Below are 26,796 nucleotides of genomic sequence, written 5' to 3'. Positions count from 1 at the left end.
CCGTGGTTACCGGCTTGGGACACTGGTTGCGAGGCGCAGGGCAGGAGGGTGAGAGCGAGCGCAGGAAGACGACCGAGGAAGGCACACAGAATGGGGTCCCGTTATGTACTCCTGAAACACCTGGGAGTTCGCTGACCTGGAGTTCAACAACTGTGAGTAAACCTTGAAGACTGCACCCCACTGTGTCCTAGAATTATTATCTGCGCCATCCTCTGCACTACACTGCACAGCAACATCTACCTCATCAAATCATCCCTACATTGCCCTGGAGCTTAGCTCTACCTGTGGAGAGCTGAACCAACTTTGCTGCATTACCAACAGCTCCAGAGGATCTGCACCGCAGCAGCGGCCCCATATAGCCGCATACCACAGGTGGCGTCACGAACATTAAACTATAAAAACTATAATCCCCTTTTATTGACCGGGTCACTGCCACTGTGACATCCCCTGCACCGACCGGCCCGGCACCGAGTTTCCCACGGCCCAGGAGACACGTCAGATGCAGGTTAGTCAGAGTTTTGTGCCCTTCTGATAAAACTGCACCTACCCCAACCTCTGAAGCATCCACCCCCACAATGAACAGTTCTTGGAGATTGGGTTGGATTAGAATGGGAGCAGACATGAAATACTCTTTTAATTTTTCAAAAGCCCTGATAGCTAGTGATGGGCGAACCTGTGACTGTTCGGGTTCGGCTAACTGAGCCGAACACGAACAAGGTTTTAAAAGTTCGAGTTAGGGTACCAAAACAGTACCCGAATCCAAACACCGACCCCATTCATGTGAATGGGGAGCCGAATATCCCTGGTTTCCCGCGCTGCCACTTGTTTGACAGCGCAGGAAACACTGGCTCTGATCGGCAGTAATAGCATTACCGCGGTTAGAGCGCTGTGGCATCATGCTGACAGGTGTCAGCATGATGCCACAGCTGTGACAGTGACCCTCGGTAAAAAGCTTGCTGCGGGTCATAGGTGCCGGCTGATGGTACTACTACCACCATCAGCCGGCGCTTCCTGCCATAGGAAACAGCGAGCACAGGCGCCACTGGATGGGAGAAGTAGTCTCTCATCCGCCGGCGCCTTTGGTCTGCTGAAAGTAAAAACAAAAAATGTTAAAATGAATAAAAAAAATGTTCAAATAAAAATAAAACACATTATACCCACCTACACCTTGTCCCCGATGTTCGCCGCCCCTGCAAAAAAAAAAAAACACCATATACTCACCTTACACCTAATCCCCGAAGCCCATGATCACCTGTAATAAAAGTAAAATAATAAAGCAACCTCATCCTCACGTGTCTGCTGCAGTGCAAAGAGCGAGGGTCCCATGAAGATCCCATAAACAGAGTGGGCACTTTGTAAAATGTGACCGCTCTGTTCAGCAGTCGGCACTGAGTGTATTGCCGGAAAATGAGGTCAGCGAATGCGCAGTGAGTATTTTCCCATGCTTGCCAATGAGATGACTTGCAGAAACCAAGAGAATTTGGTGATGTCACTGAAGTGACTGAGGTTCATAAGCTATGAACTCCGGTGACCTTTCTCTTTTTCACGTCAGTGCTACACACTACAGAAGCGTAATCACATTCCTGTGTCAGTGTGTTCTTGCTGGCTTGCTGAGCGGTCGCATCATGCCAGTGCTCAAACCACCCAGATGTAGCATAGCTGGAGTTCTTTGTGGGACTGATATGGATTATCTTCTCATCGGACAGGTGAAGAATATGGTGGTTTATTTTTTTTATTTTACAGAAAATGGGAAAAAGAGGCATGGGGAGTATTTATTTAAAATAAAGGAGACTGTGTCTTTCTTTCAAGTAAAGAACTTTATTTTGGCTGTGTATTTTTTACAATATGACTATGGGGTTAGTAATGAGGGCCATAAAACCGCTGCCATCAACCCCAAACCTATTACTCCACGTATTTTGTAGATTGTATGCTTGCAAGCAGGGACCTCAATCCTAATGTAATTGTTTAAACTGTCTTACCTTGTATTGAAATTGTTGTCTGTACATGTCCCCGCTTAGTTGTAAAGTGCTGAGGAATATGTTGGCGCTATATAAATAAAAATTATTATTATTATTATTATTATTACCGCACTTGCCACCCCAACAAGGCAAATGGGAAGAGCCAGGCAACATATGCATCTTTTCTGGGGCAACTGTGGGCTGCTATTTTTAGGCTGGGGAGGGCCAATATCCATGGCCCCTTGCCAGTCTGAGAATACGAGCCTCCGGCTGTCTGCTTTTAATTGAATGGTTGTCAAAAATGAGGGGGGGGGGGACCCCACATCAGTCTTTTAAATTATTTATTTAAATAATTGAACAATACGGTGTGGGGATCCCTCTATTTTTGATAACCAGCCAATATAAAGCTGACAGCTGGAAGCTGCAGCCCTCAGCTGTCAGCTTTACTTGCGCTGGTTATCAAAAATAGAGTGGAACTTTTTTTAAAAAAATGTATTTCTTTACTTATTGCACAGGCACTGGCTGATGAATACTCCTATCAGCCTCACCTGCACCTGCTGCTGTCAGCGAGAGCAGGAGTAGGATGATGAGAGTAGCACTCATCAGCCGCCACCTGTGACCGGCATTAACCTTTTTACCGCTGGTCATAGCTGCTATGTGGGAATTGCAGCACTCTGACCAGCACTAACAAACTTACCACTGATCAAAGCCCGTGTTTTTCACACTGTTACACAGATGACAGTGTGGGAAACAAATGTGCGGGCTTCCGAACCAAACAGTAACATGGACTTCCTGGAGAAGTCCGTGTTCGTGGTCTGTGCACGGACACTAGGTGCTCAGTACGGACCTTGAACATTACCGTTTGGGTTCTCGCATGACTATTTACAATATAATAATCCACTGAATTATGCCTTATGCAGTGTCTGAGATGGTGTTGCATGATACAATGAAGTGACTGTCATCATCTGGAAGAAGTAAGCTGTGTGTTAAAAGTTTGTCCAAAAGTGGCAGGTCCCTGAATTAATGGGTTGCGATATTGACCCAATATCCCCAATAACAATTTAAAGACACATAGAGGTGGGCCTCAGTAATGACATGTTCCCATTAGAAAGGAAAAGGTCTGCTATCCAGTTATAGGGTATGCAGTGAGTACAAGGGCTGCCAAAATTTAGGAAAAATCCCAATAACAATTTGAAGACACGTAGAAGTGGGCCTCAGTAACGACATGTTCCTAGAAAGGAGCGGTTCTGCTATCCAGCTAGAGGGTATGCAGTGAGTACAAGGGCTGCCAAAATTTAGGAAAAACCCTACTAACAATTTAAAGACACATAGAGGTGGGCCACAGTAATGACATGTTCCCATTAGAAAGGAGTGGGTCTGCTATCCAGTTATACGGTATGCAGTGAGTACAACAGTTGCCAAAATATAGGAAAAACCCCAATAACAATTTAAAGACACATAGAGGTGGACCTCAGTAACGACATGTTCCTAGAAAGGAGCGGTTCTGCTATCCAGTTATAGGGTATGCAGTGAGTACAACGGCTGCCAAAAATTTGGAGGAACTCCAATCCCCTTGCAAGAGACGTAGAGGTCGGAGGGCCTCCTGAAAACAATGTTCCCATTATTAGGAAATATGTCTCCCATACTGTTTGATTATTCAGTGAATGCAACGACTGCCAAAAATTTGGAGGAACTCCAATGCCTCTTGCAAGAGATGTAGAGGAGGGCCTCCTGAAAAAAATGCTCCCATTATTAGGAAGTGGGTCTCTCATATTGTTTGTCTATGCAGTGAATGCAGCGACTGCCAAAAATTTGGAGGAACTCCAATGCCCCTTGCAAGAGACGTAGATATAGTGATATGGTAGATATGGTGGTGGAGGATGAGGAGAAGAAGGAGGAGAAGAGCAAATAGACAAAATCAGGAAGCATATACCTGTGTCTGGGTGTGAAGACAGAAGTGCATGGGAATAGAGTTAAACCTCCCAAAAAAAAGACACTGGATTTGAGTTTATGTTATGCTGCTATCATTTGGTGGTGTTGAGAAGTCTGGCCCAATCCAGCTCTTGTTCATTTTTATAAGAGTCAGCCTGTCAGCATTTTCAGTTGACAGGCGGATGCGCCTATCTGTTATAATTTCACCAGCGGCACTAAAAACCTGCTCTGACAAAACGCTAGGGGCAGGGCAGGCCAGGACCTTCAAGGCATAGAGAGCCAGTTCATACCACGTGTCCAGCTTGGAGACCCAATAATTTTAAGGCACAGAGGATTCACGGAGGATGATGATACGGTCAGCAAGGTACTCCCTCACCATCTTACCAAACTTTTCACTCCTTGTGAGAGTACGCCGCACCTCAGGGTTTGTGCGATGGGAGGATCTGAGAAAACTGTACCAGAATTTTGACAGTGTTTCCCTGCCTCTGCTGGATTGGATTTGTGTCTATCTCGCCTATACTCATTGGTTGTCCAACAAACTGTGACCTCTGCCGCCAACATTTTCAGATGGGAATTTTCTTAATAACTTAACAGCAAGGGCCTTCTGGTACTGTACCATTTTATTAGGCCTGTCGGCACAGGAATAAGAGACAGAAAGTTCTCCTTGTCTAGAAGTGTCAGCAACCAGGAATGACTGTCACCCAAAATTTGTACAACACGAGGGTTACGGGAAAGGCAGCGTAACATAAACTCATCAATGTGTGCCAGACTGCTAACGGGCAAGACTTCCGTGTCCTCACCAAGAGGACGACTGACCACGCTCTCATCCTCCTCCACCTCATTCTCCTTCTCCCTGTCCTCAGGCCATGCACACTGAACAGACGGTATGACAGTTGTGCAGGTAGTATCATCTATAGCTCAGGAAACTAGCTCCTGTTCTTCCTCCTCCTCCTCAATGTCACCCAATCCACGTTGGGATGAGATAAGGCTGGGCTGTGTGGAATCACCCTGTATCGTTCATCATGCTTCGCCTGCAATGCATCCTCTATAATTGTGAGCAGAGAGCATTTCAGAAGACAGAGAAGAGGGATGGTGACGCTAATAATGGCGTCATCGCCGCTCACCATCTTGGTGGAGTCCTCAAAGTTTTGGAGTATGGTACAGATATCTGACATCCATGCCCACTCCCGAGGTCTTATGTGTAGAGTCTGACCTGAATACCGATGGCCTTGTTGATGCTGGTAGTCAACAACTGCTCTCTTCTGCTCTCAAATCCTTCCCAACATCTGCAATGTAGAGCTCCAACGCGTGGGGCCATCGCATACCAGTCGGTGAGCTGTAAGCTGCAAATGCTGCTTAAACACGGCAAGGGCGGAGGAAGCTATAGCTAACTTTCTAAAATGGGCACATGTGAGGCCCTCCCTGAGAAATAGGGGTTTACTCTGAGCTGGGTCAGTGTAAAGGGTAGCGGGGGAGGCAGTCGTGGCCTGGACCCGGTCCATGCCCTGGGCGGTCACATAAAAGATTTTTAATGGACTTTCAAGTAAGAGTGGTATTTTCCGACTACGCCACCTACGGTTTCCGGTGATGGACACCAGCGCTGCTTCAGTCCACTGAGGCCGGTGTTACGGGCAGCTAAGATGGAACGGCTCCCCGCAGGCGGAGCAGGCCTCAGGGCAGTGTGAGAAAGGATGGTGGGTGCAGTGCTGCGCAGGAAATAACAGGCTGAAGCGGGGTGTGAAGTCATCCAGGGTTTTTTTACTCACATTAAGATGAACTTTAGCCGCAAAGTTTCCCTCTGCTCCTCACGGCGCACTGCGGCCACCAGAAAGGGGGTCCAGCACTTTCCAGGTAGATCAGGAGCACCTGTCGAGACCCCTCTGGTGTGTGTTCCTCTCCTTGGTAAGTTCTCCCACTAAGTCTTCTCCTGACTGTTTGTGTGGTTAGAACAAGGTGTAAGGCCGGGTCCCACTGGATAAATGCAGGTAGAGAGGTACAGGTGGCGTAAGCCGCTCAGTCCGTATCCCTCCCGGGATCCACTAAGCCTCAGGGCTTTTCTGACTGAGACGTGAAGTAACAAAGTCAGATATTGGGGGCCGGTCACCCCTCTTGCAGCAGGAATCCCTCTGACTAGACCAGAATAGAGAATACAGGTGGCGTAGGCTGCTCTGTCCGCATCCCCCTGGGATCTCCTCTGCTCCCCTCCAGGCCTTCTTAGGTAAGGACCTTGACCGGGTAGAGACAGTGGTTAACTCTGACCCACTCCTCGTCTCAAGGCCAGAGCACGAGGATCGTGTATCTTTAGTCGGTTGCAGACTTTTGCTGAACTCTGACGGGTGTCCGCAATCAGAGAGGAAGACCACAATCACTGACGAAGATCACAATCAAAGGACCTTGAACTTAAGAAGGCCGTAGATTAAATATGAATTAGCAAGTGTTGCATAAAAGTGTGTCCTCCACCCTCACCCACTACATGGTTCCCCCTATCTTTGGTTCCCCCCATCTCCTCTATCCCGGGCAAGGGCAGCACCCTGGTGCATTTAGGCCCCCTTCAGGACAGGAGTGGTGTAGTGTTAAGTGGTGAAGTGGTGTCCCGAGAGATGCTCCATCCTTACCTGAAAGAGGAGATACCACACCTCTACTGATGTGCAGTACCCCTGTGGCGACTGAACCCTCAGGGGCGCCACACACACACACGCCGTACTTTGACAAGCAGATCCGGGTTGGTTTTGAGAAACCGCTGAACCACGAGGTTAAGCACATGGGCCAGGCAGAGTACGTGTGTGAGATCGCCTTGCTTCAGAGCCTCCAACAGGTTCCGGCCATTGTCACACACGACCACAGTGGTGTCAGCCACAGATCTGCCTGCTCTTTTAGAGCTGTCCACAACTCTTCAGCATTGTGCAGTTTGTCACCTAAGTATATTAGCTTCAGCACAGCCTGTTGCCGCTTGGTTGAGGCAGTGCTGCAGTGCTTCCAGCTTGTGACTGATGTGGTCATTTCTGAGATGGAGGCTGAAGAGGAAGAGGCGGAAGTGCATGAGCTATAGAATGTGGGGGTAACCCTGATTAACCCAGGACCCGCAATCCTCGGCGTCAGGAGGACGTGTTCCATCCCAAGGTCGGACTAGGTGCCAGTTTCCACTATATTAACCCAGTGTTTCGTCACCGAGATGTACTGTCCCTGCCCAAAAGCACTTGTCCACATGTCTGTGGTTAGGTGAATTTTCTCAGTAACTGCGTTATTGAGAGCATGGCTAATGTTGTGGGACACGTGCTCTTGTAATGCGTGGATGGCACATCGGGAGAAATAGTGGAGGCTGGAGACCGAGTACCAAGGAACGGCCGCTACCATCAGGTTGCAGAAAGCTTCTGTCTCCACGAGCCTGAAAGGCAATATGTCGAGCTCAAGCATTCGCGAAACGTGGGAATTTAGTAGTGTGGCCTGTGGGGCGTTGTCTGCGTATTTGCACTTGCGTTCCAAGGACTGGGGTAGAGACAACTAAATGCTGCACTGGGACAAGGACGTGGATGTGCTTGCTGATGGTGTTAGATGAGAGTGTGCAACGACAGGTGCAGGGTGGGATGCATCTTCGCATGCACCATGGACAGGGGATTGGCATGCACGCACAACAGTGGAAGAAACTGTTTCTGGACCCTGGGGTTCGGCCCATTTAGTTGGGTGCTTTGCTGCCATGTGCCTAATCATGTTGGTGATGGTCAGGCTGCTAGTTTTGCTACCCCTGCTGATGCTGACCTGGCAGGTGGTGCAAATGGCCTTTTGGGGTTATCTGCAGAGTCTTTAAAAAACAACCAGACTCGGGAAGACCTAACAGTTGTACTGGCAGCTTCCGTCGTGCTGGCGTTACGGGGAATGCTTTCCCGCCTTCTGTCTGCGTCCACCACACTGCTTCTTCCTGCCTGTTGTGGTGCTACGCCTCATCCCCCGTGTGCTGCTGTCCTCTCTCAGAATGTCCCCCTGCCAGGTTGGGTCAGTTACTATATCATCCACCACCTCGCTTTTCACTTCCGCACCCTGGTCCTCCTCCTGACTTCCTGGCAATTTTGTCTCATCATCCACCTCTTGCGACAGTAATTGCACTTTCCCGCGGTTGCCTTCGCGTGACTGTGGCTACTCAAATATTTGGGCATCGCTACACGCGTTCTCCTCTTCACCCGCTTGAAGCTGGCTGGACGAGAGGCCCGAATATATAAATGGAAAAGTGAACAGCTCTTCTGATTGTCCAAGTGTGGGATCAGTTGTCTTCGGGCACTCGGCATGGTGGGAGGAAGGAGGATCAGGGTGAGGAATATGTGGTCCAGACTCACGGCACAATTTCAGCTTGCCCATAGCGACGGCCTCGGCCTCTGCATGCACCATCACCATCATGTCCACTTCACGTGCCTTGCCATGCACCTTGCCCATTTTAAATATAGGACAATATTTTCCGCGTTCACTACAAATGGCTGGATTTGAACCGCAGTTATATGTGATACTTCTGACGGAAAACCACGGTTTTAAAAAGTGGGCCTGTAGTTTATTATACTATTCTTCACAGCGACCTCATGTGAATAGCTTCACAGACACACTGCAACAAAATGGAAATGGAGGCCAATATTTCCACGTTCAGTTCAAATTTCTGGATTTTTATCGCTGTAATATGGAAAAGATCTGGTTGTATTCTGCAGTGCTAACAAGCAAATGGAGCAGAAAAATGGTGCACTCTGGATTGCTTTTTAAGCAAATAACCAGGATTAAGATAAAAAAAAATTAGCCCTGGTCCCTGATATCTGGGACTATGTCTACAAATATCTGTCACAAAAACAAGCAATGTGAACTGAGGTCTAAGATGGTACACATGCAAGAAATAGGAGCATGTTCACACTAGCAAAAAGATACAAAACCAGTACAGTAAGGTTTTTAATATAGACAGTGTAGGACCGTCCCAATTATCGTCACCTTGTCGCTGGTGGGATGGCTTGTATACTTTTTTTGATCAAAAATAGTTCACTAAGTACCCTATATTTCATATGCAACTTTGCTTTACATTTATATATAATGATGGTAGGGTATGTGATATATTTTTTGCTGTGTTAAATAACTGTCACAGGAGCAGAAAGAAAGTGCTATGGACCCTCTTGTGCTGTATGAACTGCAGTCTGCCATATACCCTGCCTCCCTGCCTAACTCCTGCTATCATCACTAAATATATGCAGCTGGATTAGTCCTCAGAAGGACTGTTAGTTCAGGTGGATATATAGATATGCTGTGGAATACTTTTACTAACTATAAACAAACAAATCTCTCCCTGACTCAGCAGCAGCTCTCCCTATTCTGCCTGTTTTCGGGGTACACTGTGATGAGCCTAGCTTCACAGGGTCTTAAATAGACCTGATGACACTGTGCAGCTAGCCAATCACTGTATTGCCCACAACCAACATGGCTACAGCATTACAGTGCGTGGCAAGCAATCCTTGCATGTTCATTAGCTCTCTAAAAAGCGCCAAACATGCAGAGTGGGAACCCAAGCTCCTGTCCGAGCAACCCGGAAATACTCACCAAGAGCCGAGCTTGTCGAGCACCGTGATGCTCGGGAGAGTACCGACTAGTGACAAGCACGTTCACTCATCACTATATACAGCACATGTTCAGAAGCAACGGCAACTTGAAGGACATTATGCAGAAGTGCTCAGCAGTGTAGATATCAATTAAGCTCTGGGATAAATTGGGATTAGAAGCTGCAGCACAATCTGCTGTATCTCTGCCTCTGCTGGTTTTTTCACTGTGTCGTCACTCCTCTTTAAATACTTCAATAACCAACTGTATTCTGATACTTCAGTAAGCTGTCAGTTTGTCTTGCCTTCAGCAACATGGATTTTAGCTATTTTCAGAGTAAATGATGAGTTCCGTATATTGGTACATTGTCATGTCTGTCAGATGCCCTGGCCTCAAAAGAGCAACCTCGGACACACTTGACACAAGCCACTCAGTCTGTCAGATAGCAAAGAAACTCCAACCTTCACCTTTTAACTCATGTACAGGGATCTGGTCTTGCAAAGGGGTCCATTGGATTGCCTAATCAGGAAGGCTGCCATCTGGAGGAGCAAACCAGAGGCAAAAGGGGTTCGAAACCAAGAACTCAGGGACAAAATCAGACAAGTGGGTGGTCAAAATACTAGCCAAGGTCAGACAACTGGATAAACAAAACAGAACTCAGGAGCAAAGTATCATAATGAATAGGTCTAGCTTAACTAACTAAATAGCTGGCAGCTAGAAACTGTCTGCTGGGGTATATATAAAAGGGAGCCCCAACCATAGATCCCAGCAAAGAGCTAATTATACACAAGCTCACTGCAGGAAAACACAGCTGAACAGAAAAGGGACAACTCTTCTCAGCAATCTAAAACTTGAACTGCCTCATGCTTCTGCCGTCAAGCAGTAATCATGGTATTAATATGGTACCTCTTAGCAACCATAGTCCCCTGCTTGCAGTATGTTTAGACATGGATGTGATAGATGTATGGGGGAGAGGATCATAAGTGGAGAAAGAAGCATATTTGTTTGATAAGATATAATACAAAGTTTCTTATATTTACTTATAATATTGACGTATGTAGGGTTTTTTGTAAAAGTTGGTGACCTTATAAACATGTATGGCAAGTTTGAACAACAATTATGTACTAAAATGTGTATGGCTGCATCGACAAAATAATTGCTTACAAGGAAATCATTTGATCAATATCAATGTACTTCATAAATTGGTTTTCCATTATCACAAAACTTGTCCCCAACTACTTTTATACATTTAAAATAGCAAAAAGAGATAGTACTCACGTTTGCCAGATCCAGCGTTGGCTCTCTGTCGCTGCTCCAGTCCCGGTGTACTGGGTGCAGCCGTGGTGTTATGACATATGTGCACATCATAACTGCAGCCAATCACTGAGCTCAGTGGCTCTTGCTGTCTTATCTAATTGTGCTGTGGTGTAACTGATGCAGCCAATTTGTAGAGATTGAAGCAGCTGTCACAGCATTCTTTAACTCCTTTACCCCCGAAAGTGGTTTGCACGTTTATGACCAGGCCAATTTTTACAAATCTGACCACTGTCATTTTATGAGCAATAACTCTGGAATGCTTCAACGGATCCCACTGATACTGAGATTATTTTTTTCGTGACATATTGCACTTCATGATAGTGGTAAAATTTCTTCTATATAACTTGCGATTATTTGTGAAAAAAATTGGAAATTTGGCGAAAATTTGAAAATATTTGACAATTTTCAAAATTTGAATTTTCATGCCCTTAAATCAGAGAGATAGGTCACGGATCACATATAATTGCGCTGAAAATATTGCCATTTCTGGCCTCCATTAAAATTTTGTTTCAGTGTGTCAGTGAAGCTATTGACACCAGTTTGCTGTTAAAAATAGTTACCTACAGGCCAGCTATTTAAAACTATGGTTTGTCCATCACACGGCTCACATATAATTGCACTGAAAATACTGCCATTTCTGGCCTCCATTGAAATTTTGTTGTAGTATGTCAGTGAACTTATTGACACGAGGTCGGCGCTGTTAAAAATAGTTACCTACAGGCCACCTATTTAAAACTGTGGTTTGTTCGTCACTCGGATCGCATATAATTGCACTGAAAATATTGCCATTTCTGGCCTCCATTGAAATTTTGTTGTAGTGTGTCAGTGAACTTATTGACACGAGGTCGGCGCTGTTAAAAATAGCTACCTACAGGCTAGCTATTTAAAGCTGATCATGATCACATATAAGTTCGCTCAAAATTCAGCCATTTGTAGTGAGCGTGGAAGATATTGTCCTCCATTTAAAATGGGCAAGGCACGTGGCAAGGGATGGGGAACTGGACGTGATGGTAATGGTGCATGCAGAGGCTAAGAAGCTGAAATTGTGCCACAACAAACACCCACATCTTCTTGCTCGACCTTCCTGTCCCAATTAATAGGGGACCGCAGAACACCACTATTGAACACAGAGCAGTGTGAAAAGATTATTGGTTGGATAGCAGATAATGCTTCCAGTCAGTTAGCCACCACCACCACCCTGTCTTCCACACGGTCAAGTCTCAGTAGCCATGAGTCTGGACTGCATATTCCTCACTCTGATCCTCCTTCCTCCCACCATGCCGAGTGCCCAGAGACAACTGATCCCACACTTGGACACTCCGAAGAGCTGTTCACTTTTCCATTTATAGATTCAGGCCTCTTGCCTAGTCCACTTGAAGCGGGGCAAGAGGAGATCGCATGTAGCAATGCCCAAATATTTGAGCAGCCACGGTCATACGAAGGCGACGGTGTGAAAGTGTCACAAGAGGTGGACAATGATGAGAAAAATGCGAGAAAGTCAGGAAGAGGACAAGGGTGCGGAAGTGGAAGACGAGGTGGTGGATGATATAGTAACTGACCCAACCTGGCAAATGCAGAGCGAGGACAGTAGCACACAGGAGGGGGGGGCAGAGCACCCCAACAGGCAGGAAGAAGCAGTGTGATGGCCACAGACAGAAGGCGGGAAAGCGTTCCCCGTAATACCAACACGAAGGAAGATGCCAGTACAACTGTTAGGTCTTCCCGAGTTTGGTTGCTTTTTAAAGACTCTGCTGATTACCCCAGAAAGGCCATTTGCACCAACCGCCAGGACAGCATCAGCAGGGGTAGCAAAACTAGCAGCCTGACCACCACCAGCATGATCAGACACATGGCAGCAAAACACCCGACTTTGTGGGCCAAACCCCAGGGTCCAGGAACAGTGTCTGCGGGTGACACCACTGCTTCTTCCGCTGTTGTGCGTGCAAGCCAATCTCCTGTCCATAGTGCATGCGAAGATGCCTCCTGCCCTGCACCTGTCGTTCCACACTCTCAACTAGCACCATCAGTGAGCAAGTCCTTGTACCAGCGCAGCATTCAATTGTCCCTACCCCAGCCCTTAGAATGCAAGCGCAAATGCGCAGACAATGCCCCACAGGCCACACTACTAAATTCCCACATTTTGCGAATGTTTGCGCTCGAAATGTTGCCTTTTAGGGTCATGGAGATGGAAGCTTTCCGCAACCTGATGGTGGCGGCTGTCCCTCGGTACTCGGTCCCCAGCCACCACTATTTCTCTCGGTGTGCAATCCCCGCATTATACAAGCACATGTCCCACAATATTAGCCGTGCCCTCAAAAATGCAGTTACAGGGAAAGTGCACCAAACCACGGACACGTGAACAAGTGCTTGTGGGCAGGGACGGTACATCTCGCTGACGGCACACTGGGTTAACATAGTGGAAGCAGGGACCCAGTCGGACCTTGGGACGGAAACATCCTCCCGACGCTGAGGATTGCGGGCCCTAGGTCAATCAGGGTGGCCCCCACAGTCTACAGCTCCTGCACCTCATCCTCCTCAGCTTCCTCTTCTTCAGCTTCCATATCCGAAATAACCACATCAGTCACAATCTGGAAGCACTGCAGGACTGCCTCGGCCAAGCGGCAACAGGCTGTGCTGAAGCTAATATGCTTAGGTGACAAACAGCACAATGCTGAAGAGTTGTGGACAGCTCTGAAAGAGCAGGCAGATCTGTGGCTGACACATCTGAACCTACAGCCACGTAAAGTCATGTGTGACAATGGCCGGAACCTGGTGGCAGCTCTAAGGCGAGGCGAGCTCACACATGTACCAAGCCTGGCCTATGTGCTTAATATTGTGGTTCAGCGGTTTCTCAAAACCTACCCGGAGCTGCCGGATCTGCTTGCCAAAGTACACCACCTGTGTTCCCAGTTTTGAAAGTCAGCTACAGTTTTCGCCGACCTTTCCGTTCTTCAGTAGCGTTGCAGCTTCCGGCTCACAGACTGGTGTGTGATGTCCCCACGCATTGGAACTCTACACTGCAGATGTTGGGAAGGATTTGTGAGCAGAAGAGGGCAGTTGTTGACTACCAGCATCAAAAAGGCCGTCGGTATTCAGTTCAGACTACACACATAAGACCTCAGGAGTGGACATGGATGTCAGACATCTGTACCATCTTCCAAAACTTTGAGGATTCCACCAAGATGGTGAGCTGTGATGATGTCATAATTAGCATCACCATCCCGCTTCTCTGTCTTCTGAAACGCTCTCTGTTCACAATCAAAGAGGATGCATTGCAGGCGGAGCACGATGAGATGCAGCAAGTAACCATACAGGGTGATTACACACAGCCCAGCCTCATCTCATCCCAATGTGGATTGGGTGACAATGAGGAAGAGGAGGAGGAAGAACAGGAGCTAGTTTCATGCGCTATAGACGGTACTACCTGCACAACTGTCATACCGTCTGTTCAGCGTGGATGGCCTGAGGACAGGGAGGAAGAGGAGAGAATCGTCAGTCATCCTCTTGGTGAGGACACGGAAGTCTTGCTTGTTAGCTTTCTGGTATGCATGGTTGAGTTTATGTTACACTGCCTTTCCCATGACCCTCGCGTTCTCAAAATTTTGGGTGACAGTCATTACTCTGGTTGGTGACACTTCTAGACCCACGCTACAAGGAGAACTTTATATCTCATTCCTGAGGCGGACAGGTCTCCAAAAATGGGGCAGTACCAGAAGGCCCTTCTTGCGGAACTATTAAAAAATTTCCCATATGAAAACACTGGCGGCAGAGGTCACAGTTCATTGGACAACCAAGGAGTACAGCCGAGAGAGACACAACTCCAATCCAGCAGAGGCAGGGGAACACTGTAAAAGTTTTGGGAGAGTTTTCTCAGCCCTTCCCATCGCACAGGCCCTGAGGCGCGGGGTACTCTCACAAGGAGTGCAAAGTTTGGGAAGATGCTGAGGGAGTACCTTGCCGACCGTACCAATGCATTCCGTGATTCCTCTGTGCCTTATAATTATTGGGTATCCAAGCTGGACATGTGAAATGAACTGGCTTGGAGGTCCTGGCCTGCTCTACCGCTAAGCGCATCCACCAGTCAACTGAAAATGCTCACAGGCTGACTCTTATAAAAATAAACAAGGGCTGGATTGGGCAAGACTTCTCAACACCACCGAATGATAGCAGCGTAACATAAACTCAAATCTTGTGTCTTTTTTTGGGAGGTGTATTCCCATGCACCTTTTCACACCCACACATGGATATATGCTTCCTGATTTTGGCTATTTGCTCTTGTCCTTCTTCTCCTCATCCTCCACCACCATATCACCAGGGTGACCGTGGTCCGTGATGCAACACCCACATAAGTTTTTTAAAGGGTGTTTATGATGCCCGTAAAAAAAAATTTTTATACAGTATGTTCATGTATACCCCCCAGGGGTAAATGTTTGCCAGCCCATACACTTAGTGCATGGGCATTACAAGTATAGGAGACCCGCTCCTTTTTAATGGGAACATTTTTTTATGAGGCCCTCCTCCACATCTTTTCCAAGGTGCATTGGAGTGCCTCCCAATTTTTGGCAGCCCTTGCATTCACTGCATAGGCCAACAGTATGGGAGACCCACTTCCTAATAATGGTAACATTTTTTCATGAGACCCTCTGTCTCTTCCAAGGGACATTGGAGTGCCTCCCAATTTTTGGCAGCCCTTGCATTCACTGCATAGGCCAACACAATGGGAGACCCATTTCCTAATGATGGAAAAATTGTTTTCAGGAGGCCCTCTTACCTCCACGTCTCTTCCAAGGGGCATTGGTGTGCCTCCAATTTTTTGGCAGCCCTTTCATTCACTGCATAGGCAAACACAACTGGAAACCCACTTCGTAATAATGGAAACATTGTTTTCAGGAGGCCCTCTGACCTCCACGTCTCTTCCAAGGGGCATTGGAGTAGGTCTTGCATTCACTGCATTTGCAAACAGTATGGGAGACCCACTTTCTAATAATGGGAACATTGTTTTCAGGAGGCCCTCCTCTAAGTCTCTTCAAAGGGGTATTGGGGTGCATCGAAATTTTCAAACGGGTATTGGGGTGTGTCCAAATTTTGGCTAGCCCTGACACTCACTGCATATGCAATAACAGTATAGGAGACAGACTCTTTAGTAATGGGAACAACAAAGCATAGCTGTCTGATGGCTCTCTAACAATAGTGAGGGCCGACTGCTGGCCCTTTAAGAATAGTAAAGGCCACCTGATGGCCCTATAAAAATAGGCTTTGTGACTTTCTGAGTCCCTCCTTCATAAATGAAACAGAATGTGTCTGATCATGTCTCACACACCACATGGCCAGATAAGGTAGTAAAATATTAAAATGACATTTCCCGGTGAATGCATTTGTCAAAGTTGAAAGAAATGCAAAAGTGCGAAAATGCTATGTGTGAACATAGCCCGAGATGTGGAGGAGTATTTTTGGTTGTTTATTTTGCCTTATATACAAGTTATTACCCAAGAAAGGATGTTCCTTTACATATTTCCCAGGAAAATCATTTTGGTTTCGTTTTTGTATGTTTTATTGTGAGTACGTAAAAGTGACATAATACCTCTGACAACATTGTTGACAACAGTGACCTGGGAGTCAGAAATGCTTCCAAGGGTCTTCCAAATGCTCTTCCCATGTCATTTGAGCACTGTTCCCATCGATTTCAGCAATTTTTAGGCCCTCTGCAGACCGCCGGGTGGAGCTGCCTGAAAAATGCTCTAGTTTCCCATAGACTCACATTGGGTTCGTTGCTCGGGTCGAGCACCCGAGCATTCCAATTTGGTCGACCCGAGCATCAAGAACCCGAGCATTTTAGTGCTCGCCCATCACTATTAGATTAATTTTTTTTTACCTTTGAAACTGTAAAAGGAAAAAATGGACCCCAAAATTTGTTGTGCACTTTCTCCTGAGCATGTAGATACCCCATATGTGAGGAAAAAACACTGTTTGGGCACACAGCAGGTCTCGGAAGGAAAGAAGCGCCATTTGACTTTTTGAATATAAAATTTGTTTGAATAATTAGCAGATGCCATGTCGCGTTTGGGGAGCCCCTGATCTGATGACCCTAAACAGTGGAAACCCCCCACAAAGTGACACCATTTTGGAAACTAGACCATCAGGGAACTTATCTAGATGTGTGATGAACATCTTGAACCCTCAGGTAGTTTACAGAAGTTTATAAATAGTGTTGAGCCACCCCCGTAGTGTTCGGGTTCGGTTCGGTTCGTCGAACACCGGGATGTTCGAGGAACTGTTCGTCGAACTGTTCGTCGAACACCTTAGAACACCGTCGAACACCGTTAAAACCAATGGCAGGCAAACAAAAACACATAGAAACACATAGAAAACACCTTCAAAGGTGTCCAAAAGCTGACAAACTGCTCAGAAGACGCTTTCTTTAAAAAAGTCGGCCGGCAATTCAGCAGCGGCATACACCGGTACCCGACAATTTAGACAAGAAGGAATAGAGCCTCACACATAGATTAGATAGATAGAAACATGTCAGTCACATATATATGAAGTACAGTGACAGTGCTGCTTACTGTACTTGTCATTTAGTGTAAAGGATTTATTAAAAAATATAATAGTGTTTTCATGCACTGTCTCTTTAAAAAAGCCGGCCGGCAATTCAGCATCTGTACCCGACAATTTATAACAGACAGAATAGAGCTTCACACATAGATTAGATAGATAGAAACATGTCAGTCACATATATATGAAGTACAGTGACAATGTTGCTTACTGTACTTGTCATTTAGTGTAAAGGATTTATTAAAAAAAATAATAGTGTTTTCATGCACCGTCTCTTTAAAAAAGCCGGCCGGCAATTCAGCATCTGTACCCGACAATTTATAACAGACAGAATAGAGCTTCATACATAGATTAGATAGATAGAAACATGTCAGTCACATATATATGAAGTACAGTGATAGTGTTGGTTACTGTACTTGTCATTTAGTATTAAAATAAAGGATTTATTATTAAAAAAAATTGGCGTGGGGTTCCCCTTAATTTTAGTCTCTAGCGGAGGTTAAGCAGACGGCTGGGGCAGATGTTTGAAGCCTGGGAACGGGGTAATACCCACGGAGCTTCCCAGGCTACTAATATCAGCCCCCAGCTGAATACATAGCCTTTACTAGCTATTAAAATGGGGGACCCCCCCAAAAAAAATGACGTGGGGTCCCCCCTAATTTAATAGCTAGCAAAGGCTAGGCAGACAGCTGGGGGCTGATATTAATAGCCCAGGAAGGGAGCCATGAATATTGGCCCCCTCCCAGGCTAGAAACACCAGCCGTCAGCCGCCCCAGAAATGGCGCATTCATAGGATGCGCCAATTCTGGCACTTAGCCTCGCTCTTCCACGCTGCCCTGTAGCGGTGGCAGGGGGTAATAGGGCTGGGGTTGATGTCAGCTTATAATGCCAGCTGACATCAAGCCCAGGTTAGTAATGGAGAGGCGTCTATAAGACACCCCCATTACTAACCCCATAGTCAAAGTTAAAAGAAAACACAAACACCCAGAATAAAGTCCTTTAATTGAAATAAAGACACAATCCTTTATTGTTCTAAATTAAACCATACTTACCATCACGCCCATTCCAGCTGAAGCCAACGATCTCCTGCAATAAAAGAAAAATAATAAAGCAACCTCATCCTTACCTTTCCATGGTTCCCATAACAGCTTCAGCTCTGCTACATCGAGATGACAGGCTGGACCGCAGCAGAACGCTGCCATCCAGCCTCTCATCCCGCAGACACTGAGAAGCGCAGGCATGCTTGCGCTCTGCAGTGTCTGGATGTGACGGCATAAAGATGAGACGAGTTCATGTCCAATGAACTCGGCGCACCTCATGCACGTCACTGACAGCGTGGGAAAATTCTCACGCTGAAGCGCTGAGTGCAGGAGAATTCTCCCACGCTGTCAGTGACGTGCATAAGGTGAGCTCATGTCCAATGAACTCAGCTAACCTCCTGCACGTCACTGACAGCGTGGGAGAATTCTCCTGCACTCAGCGCTTCAGCGTGAGAATTCTCTCACGCTGAAGCGCTGAGTGCAGGAGAATTTTCCCACGCTGTCAGTGACGTGCATAAGGTGAGCTCATGTCCAATGAACTCAGCTCACCTCCTGCACGTCACTGACAGCGTGGGAGAATTCTCCTGCACTCAGCGCTTCAGTGTGAGAATTCTCCCACGCTGAAGCGCTGAGTGCAGGAGAATTTTCCCACGCTGTCAGTGACGTGCATGAGGTGAGCCGAGTTCATTGGACATTAACTCGGCTCATCTGGATGCCCTCACAGAGAGACACTGTGGAGCGCAAGCAAGCCTGCGCTTCTCAGTGTCTGCGGGATGACAGGCTGGATGGCAGCGTTCTGCTGCGGTCCAGCCTGTCATCTCGATGTAGCAGAGCTGAAGCTGTCATGGGAACCATGGAAAGGTAAGGATGATGTTGCTTTATTATTTTTCTTTTATTTCAGGAGATCGTTGGCTTCAGCTGGAATGGGCGTGACGGTAAGTATGGTTTAATTTAGAACAATAAAGAATTGTGTGTTTATTTCAATTAAAGGACTTTTTTCTGGGTGTTGTGTTTTTTTTAAATACTTTACTAGAAATTCATGGTGGTCAAGTCTAATATTGGCGTGACCCCATGAATTTTGGGCTTAGGGCCAGCTGATAATGCCAAGCTGGCCCTAACCCCTTTATTACCCAGTGAGCCACCGCATCAGGGCCCTGGATGAGTTGGGTACAGCGCCAGAAGATGGCGCTTCTATGAACGCGCCATTTTCCGGGGTGGCTGCGGACTGCAATTTGCAGCGGGGGTGGCCCAGAAAGCTTGGGCCTCCCTGCGCTGCGGATTCCAGCCCCCAGCTGCCTAGTTGTACCTGGCTGGACACAAAAACAGGGGCGAAGCCTCACGTCAATTTTCTTTAAATTATTTCATGAAATAATTAAGAAAAAAAGGGCTTCCCTATATTGTTGTGTCCGGCCAGGTACAAATAGGCAGCTGGTGGTTGGGGGCAGCCCGTTCCTGCCTGCTGCACCTGACTGGACACAAATATAGTGCGAAGCCCCTCGTCAATTTTTTTTTAATTATTTCATGAATTTCCTGAAATAATTAAAAAAAATTGAAGTGGGGCTTCGCACTATATTTGTGTCCAGCCAGGTACAGCAGGCAGGAATGGGCTGCCCCCAACCACCAGCTGCCTATTTGTACCTGGCCGGACACAACAATATAGGGAAGGCCTTTTTTTCTTAATTATTTCATGAATTTCATGAAATAATTAAAAAAAATTGAAGTGGGGCTTCGCACTATATTTGTGTCCAGCCAGGTACAGCAGGCAGGAACGGGCTGCCCCCAACCACCAGCTGACTATTTGTATCTGGCCGGACACAACAATATAGGGAAGGCCTTTTTTTCTTAATTATTTCATGAATTTCATGAAATAATTAAAAAAAAAATACGTGGGGCTTCGCCCTATTTTTGTGTCCAGCCAGGTACAACTAGGCAGCTGGGGGCTGGAATCTGCAGCGCAGGGAGGCCCAAGCTTTCTGGGCCCCCCCCCCCGCTGCAAATTGCAGTCCGCAGCCACCCCGGAAAATGGCGCGTTCATAGAAGCGCCATCTTCTGGCGCTGTACCCAACTCATCCAGGGCCCTGATGCGGTGGCTCACTGGGTAATAAAGGGGTTAAGGCCAGCTTGGTATTATCAGCTGGCCCCAAGCCCAAAATTCATGGGGTCACGCCAATATTAGACATGACCGCCATGAATTTCTAGTAAAGTATTTAAAAAAAACACAACACCCAGAATAAAGTCCTTTAATTTAAATAAAGACACAATTCTTTATTGTTCTAAATTAAACCATACTTACCATCACGCCCATTCCAGCTGAAGCCAACGATCTCCTGCAATAAAAGAAAAATAATAAAGCAACCTCATCCTTACCTTTCCATGGTTCCCACGACAGCTTCAGTTCTGCTACATCGAGATGACAGGCTGGACCGCAGCAGAACGCTGCCATCCAGCCTGTCATCCCGCAGACACTGAGAAGAGCAGGCATGCTTGCGCTCCTCAGTGTCTCGCTGTGACGGCATCCAGATGAGCCGAGGTCATGTCCAATGAACTCGGCTCACCTCATGCATGTCACTGACAGCGTGGGAAAATTCTCACACTGAAGTGCTGAGTGCAGGAGAATTCTCCCACGCTGTCAGTGACGTGCATGAGGTGAGCTCATGTCCAATGAACTCAGCTCACCTCATGCACCTCACTGACAGCGTGGGAGAATTCTCCTGCACTCAGCGCTTCAGCGTGAGAATTTTCCCACGCTGTCAGTGACGTGCATGAGGTGAGCCGAGTTCATTGGACATGAACTCGTCTCATCTTTATGCCGTCACAGCCAGACACTGCAGAGCGCAAGCATGCCTGCGCTTCTCAGTGTCTGCGGGATGACAGGCTGGATGGCAGCTTTCTGCTGCGGTCCAGCCTGTCATCTCGATGTAGCAGAGCTGAAGCTGTCGTGGGAACCATGGAAAGGTAAGGATGAGGTTGCTTTATTATTTTATTTTTATTACAGGAGATCGTTGGCTTCAGCTGGAATGGGCGTGATGGTAAGTATGGTTTAATTTAGAACAATAAAGAATTGTGTCTTTATTTCAATTAAAGGACTTTATTCTGGGTGTTTGTGTTTTTTTTAACTTTGATTATGGGGTTAGTAATGGGGGTGTCTTATAGACGCCTCTCCATTACTAACCTGGGCTTGATGTCAGCTGGCATTATAAGCTGACATCAACCCCAGCCCTATTACCCCCTGCCACCGCACCAGGGCAGCGTGGAAGAGCGAGGCTAAGTGCCAGAATTGGCGCATCCTATGAATGCGCCATTTCTGGGGCGGCTGACGGCTGGTGTTTCTAGCCTGGGAGGGGGCCAATATTCATGGCTCCCTTCCTGGGCTATTAATATCAGCCCCCAGCTGTCTGCCTAGCCTTTGCTAGCTATTAAATTAGGGGGGACCCCACGTCATTTTTTTGGGGGGGTCCCCCATTTTAATAGCTAGTAAAGGCTATGTATTCAGCTGGGGGCTGATATTAGTAGCCTGGGAAGCTCCGTGGGTATTACCCCCTTCCCAGGCTTCAAACATCTGCCCCAGCTGTCTGCTTAACCTCCGCTAGAGACTAAAATTAAGGGGAACCCCACGCCAATTTTTTTAATAATAAATCCTTTATTTTAATACTAAATGACAAGTACAGTAACCAACACTATCACTGTACTTCATATATATGTGACTGACATGTTTCTATCTATCTAATCTATGTGTGAAGCTCTATTCTGTCTGTTATAAATTGTCGGGTACCGCTGCTGAATTGCCAGCCGGCTTTCTTAAAGAGACGGTGCATGAAAACACTATTATTTTTTTTAATAAATCCTTTACACTAAATGACAAGTACAGTAATCAACACTGTCACTGTACTTCATATATATGTGACTGACATGTTTCTATCTATCTAATCTATGTGTGATTCTCTATTCCTTCTATTCTAAATTGTCGGGTACAGATGCTGAATTGCCGGCCGGCTTTTTTAAAGAGACGGTGCATGAAAACACTATTATATTTTTTGATAAATCCTTTACGCTAAATGACAAGTACAGTAAGCAGCACTTTCACTGTACTTCGTATATATGTGGCTGACATGTTTCTATCTATCTAATCTATGTGTGATGCTCTATTCTTTCGGTTCTAAATTGTCGGGTACCGGTGTATGCCGCTGCTGAATTGCCGGCTTTTCATGTTTCACGGTGAGCACTGTTCCCATCGATTTGGGCAACCACTGTAATGCCACAACCACCATGGCTGTGGCATTACAGTGAGTGGCAGACAATCCCTGCATGATTGGTGCTCTAAATAGCACCAGACATGCAGGACACGCTTTTGGTGCACGAACAGTTATCGAACATAACCTCGAACAGCCGAATTTTTTGCAAATCGTTCGGGTTCGTCGAACAACTCGAACACCGCCCAAAACAGCTCGAATTTGAGATTGGCGAACAGTTCTAGTCGAACACCGCTCATCTCTATTTATAACATTGAGCCGTAAAAATAAAATTTTCACATTTTTCCCACAAAAATGTTTTTCAGCCCCCAATTTTGCATTTTCATAAGGGTAACAAGAGAAATTGCACCAAGCTATTTGTTGTTCAATTTCTCCTGAGTAAGCCGATACCCCATACGTGTGAGAAAAACACTGTCTGGGCACACGGAAGGGTTAGGAAGGGAAGGAGCGCCATTTGACTTTTTGAATGTAAAATTTGCTTGAATAATTAGCGGATGCAGTGTCGCGTTTGGGTAGCCCCTGATGTGCTTAAACAGTGGAAACCCCCCACAAGTGATACCATTTTGGAAAGTAAACCCCTCAGAGAACTTATCTAGATGTGTGGTGAGCAGCCTGAACATCCAGGTGCTTCACAGAAATTTATAATGTAGAGCCATGAAAATAAAAAAATCAAACTTTTTCCACAAAAATGATATTTTAGCCCCAATTTTTTTATTTTCACAAGGGTAAGATGAGAAAATGGACCCCAAAAACTGTTGTTGAATTTCTTCTGAGTATGCCATTGCCGATACCCCATATGTGGGGAAAATGGCACTGTTTGGGTACTTGGCAGGGTTCAGAAGCGAAGGAGCACTGTGTGACTTTTTGAACGCAAAATTGGCTGAAATCGAGAGCGGACGCCATGTTGCGTTTGGAGAGCCGTTGATGCACCTAAACAGTGGAAACCCCCCACAAGTGACCCCATTTTGGAAACTAGACCCCTCAAGTTTTTTATCAAGGGGTAGAGTGAACATTTTGAACTCAGAGGTACGACTCAGAATTTGATAGCATTAGGTCATCATATTGAAAAAGTTGTCATTAGTCTTGAGCGCAAGTGCTCGCTACTTGAGTTTGCATCGGGTACGCACCATGTATCGCGGATGCTCGAGTCCCTGCCCCACATGTTTCACGGTTATTAGACATGCAAAAAAAAAATGTGTGGATCGCTTGTGCAATTCCCGTGAGGTTTTTTGTCTATATAACAGCCGCGAAACATATGGGCCGTAGACTTGAGCATATCACTAGAGCACCCGCGATACTCAATGCATACCCGAGCACCCAATGCAAACTCAAGTAGCGAGCACTTGCGCTCAACACTAGTCGCCATATCGTCATCATTTTTTTTCTTTTACTTTTAAAAAAAAAAACCCAACCCCAACCCTAGCACAACCCTAACCCTAACCCTAGCACAACCCTAACCCTAGCACAACCCTAAAACTAACACAACCCTAACCCTAGAACAACCCTAACTTTAGAATAACCCTAACCCTAGAATTTATTTTTTACACCTTTCCTCGTGCGGTATTAGTGATTAGATGACTTTATTCTTCAGGTGGGTGCGATTACAGCGATACCAGATTCATATCAGTTTTTTATGATTGACAGTTATCACACACTAAAAAAACATTTTTTTTGCAAGTCTAGTCTTTGCAGTGCCATATTTTGAGAGCTATAATTTTTCCATATTTCGGCCGACAGAGTTATGTGATGCCTTGAGTTTTGCGGGACAAGTTGCCGTTTTTATTGGTGCCATTTTCGGCCATGTGACATGTTTTAATCTCTTTCTATTCCGATTTTTGGGAGGCAGAATAAACAAAAAGCCAACAATTCAGGAATTGTTTTTTTGGGGGGTTTTTATGTCGTTCCACGTGTGGTGAAATTGATCAGGCAGCTTTATTCTTCAGGTCAGTATGTTTACAGCAGTACCACATTTATATCTTTTTTTACGTTTTGGCGCTTTTACATAAAAACTATTTTAGAGAAAAAAAAATGTTGTATTGCTTTATTCTGAGAGTTATAACTTTTCTATTTTTCTCCTGATGGAGCTGTATGGCAGCTTGTTTTTTGCGGGACAAGATGATGTTTTCAGTGGTACCATTTTTATTTACATTTGTCTTTTTGATTGCGTTTTACACCATTTTTTGTTTGGCTGTATCATGATAAAGCATTGTTTCTTGCTTCGTTTTTTATTTTTATTTTTTACCATGTTCACCAAAGGGGTTAACTAGTGGGACAGTTTTATAGTTCAAGTTGTTCCGGACGTGGCGATACCAAATATGTGAACTTTTATTGTTTTATAATAGTTTTATATAGTTTTAACAATATTTATTTATGGGTACAGTATGTTTATTTTTTGGGGATTATTTTTTCTTTTTTTTTTTTAATATTTTTTCAATTTTATTTATTTTTCTTTTTATGACACTTTTTTTTACTTTTACACTTTGTCCCACTATGGGACTTTCACTGTTTGCAGGCTGATCGCTTGTATAGCATAGAGATGAAGCAGCAGCATCTCTTTGCTATACAGGCTCTCAGCCTTCCTGCAGAAGTTACTTTGATTGTGCACTGCACATGATCAAAGTAAGTTCTTGATGCCTGGTGACCCGGGTGTCGTCATGACGACAATGGGTCACCATGGCAACTACCGGGACCCGGCACAGAGAGCGGGATGCAGGAGACAAGGTAAGTAAGCCGTGCTCCCAGAATGCTGCGATCGACTTTGATCGCAGAATTTCAGGGGTTAATGTGCCGGGACCAGTGTGGCACTGCTCCTGACACATAGCACCAGGTGTCAGCGGTGAGAATCAGCTGACACCCGGCAGTGATCGCCTCACACAGCTTGTGTGTGGGTGCGATGGCGTGATGCGTAATAGTATGTACCTAGTCCAATAGGCCCAGGTCACTGCGACGTTCTATTACTAATCATGTCAGAAAGGGGTTAAATGGGAAAAAAAAATTAAACAATACTGAGTAGTTGTATGACAAGTATGATATTATTGGGATGACATACATATTGTAGGAAACAGTCTCATCATTAGTTAAAATATTTGCATATACATTGCTTCTAGCCAAATTATAAAATCTAAAATATTGCATGTGCTGTTTTATGCCCTTTTTTAGATTATTTTGTCTTAGAAAGAGCTTTATTTCTAACATATGTAAAAAATGTTATGCCAAAAAAGACATATGTTTCAGGAGTGATACTTTTTTTTAGCTATCCAGAAAATTTTTATTTATAAGGTCTTTCAGAGCACAGAGGTCCTTTCATCAGGCAAGTTTAGAAATGAATGACTCAGACAACAGCACCACATTTTAAAAGATATTATAACAAAACAATTGTAAAAGGCGTGGATGGGGTGATGCATCCAAAAGATAAGCCCAATTAATAAAATAAATAATGTAAGACAAAAAATAAGATAATCTAATCTACTTTGGATCATCTTTAGGAAGCATCACTCCATCCGCCCACGTACAGATGCCTTGTAATACCTCAAAAAATGTTGTTCTCTTATCTCACTCATTCATTTGTAAACTTTCACCATGAAGGTTCTATAATTTTTCTGGCTTGTTAATAAAGGTATCATTCCTAGAATACTTTTATCTTTTTTGGCATGAAGGTATTTTCATGTATATTTCTGGTTAACATGGTACCACTATATAATATTTTATTTTACATCAAACAGTGATCTTAGACTGCTGTAGAACAAAATAGACACCATGGTAATAATGGATTTTGTTTTATAAATCAGTCCCCTGAGCACAACATCCTTCTTTATTCTTTCCCCCTTAGGGTATGCCATTAAAGTATAACGCTACCTGATTCAATCTCCCATACATATATGGAGCCGTCTTCACAGCCAACCACTAAGACTTCTTCCACCGAATGCCATTTCAGAGACTTTACTGGAAACAGATGTTTCCTAGCATGGAAAAAGCAAGCTCTCTCCTGAAGGTTGAGAAGTGCCACTGAATTATCACTACATATACAATATATGCTCTGGAACAATTTTACCTGTCAACAGAAAAGAGAAAAACAATTACAGTGTATAAGTATCTCATCATCAGTTTTCTAGAAGACTTCATTTCAGTAGGTGCGAGCATTGTAGAGTAATTCATTGCATTACTTACTACTTAGACACAATGGTGACTTGA

General features: G+C 45.4%; 1 protein-coding gene across 1 annotated transcript in view; it reads right to left on the bottom strand.

The window, feature by feature from the left end:
- The window catches only part of WDR72 (WD repeat domain 72), a 588,690-nt gene that overhangs the window by 364,358 nt on the left and 197,536 nt on the right, over positions 1 to 26,796 (bottom strand). Inside the window, exon 13 of the mRNA XM_073653016.1 lies at positions 26,461 to 26,656. Coding sequence (XP_073509117.1) covers positions 26,461 to 26,656 — 196 coding nt within the window. The remainder of the gene's footprint in view (positions 1 to 26,460; positions 26,657 to 26,796) is intronic.

Source organism: Phyllobates terribilis, unplaced genomic scaffold, assembly GCF_046119375.1.
Source record: "Phyllobates terribilis strain yellow unplaced genomic scaffold, ASM4611937v1 Scaffold_11__3_contigs__length_659146591, whole genome shotgun sequence".
Lineage (NCBI taxonomy): Eukaryota > Metazoa > Chordata > Amphibia > Anura > Dendrobatidae > Phyllobates > Phyllobates terribilis.
This window is presented reverse-complemented; position numbering and strand designations above follow the sequence as displayed.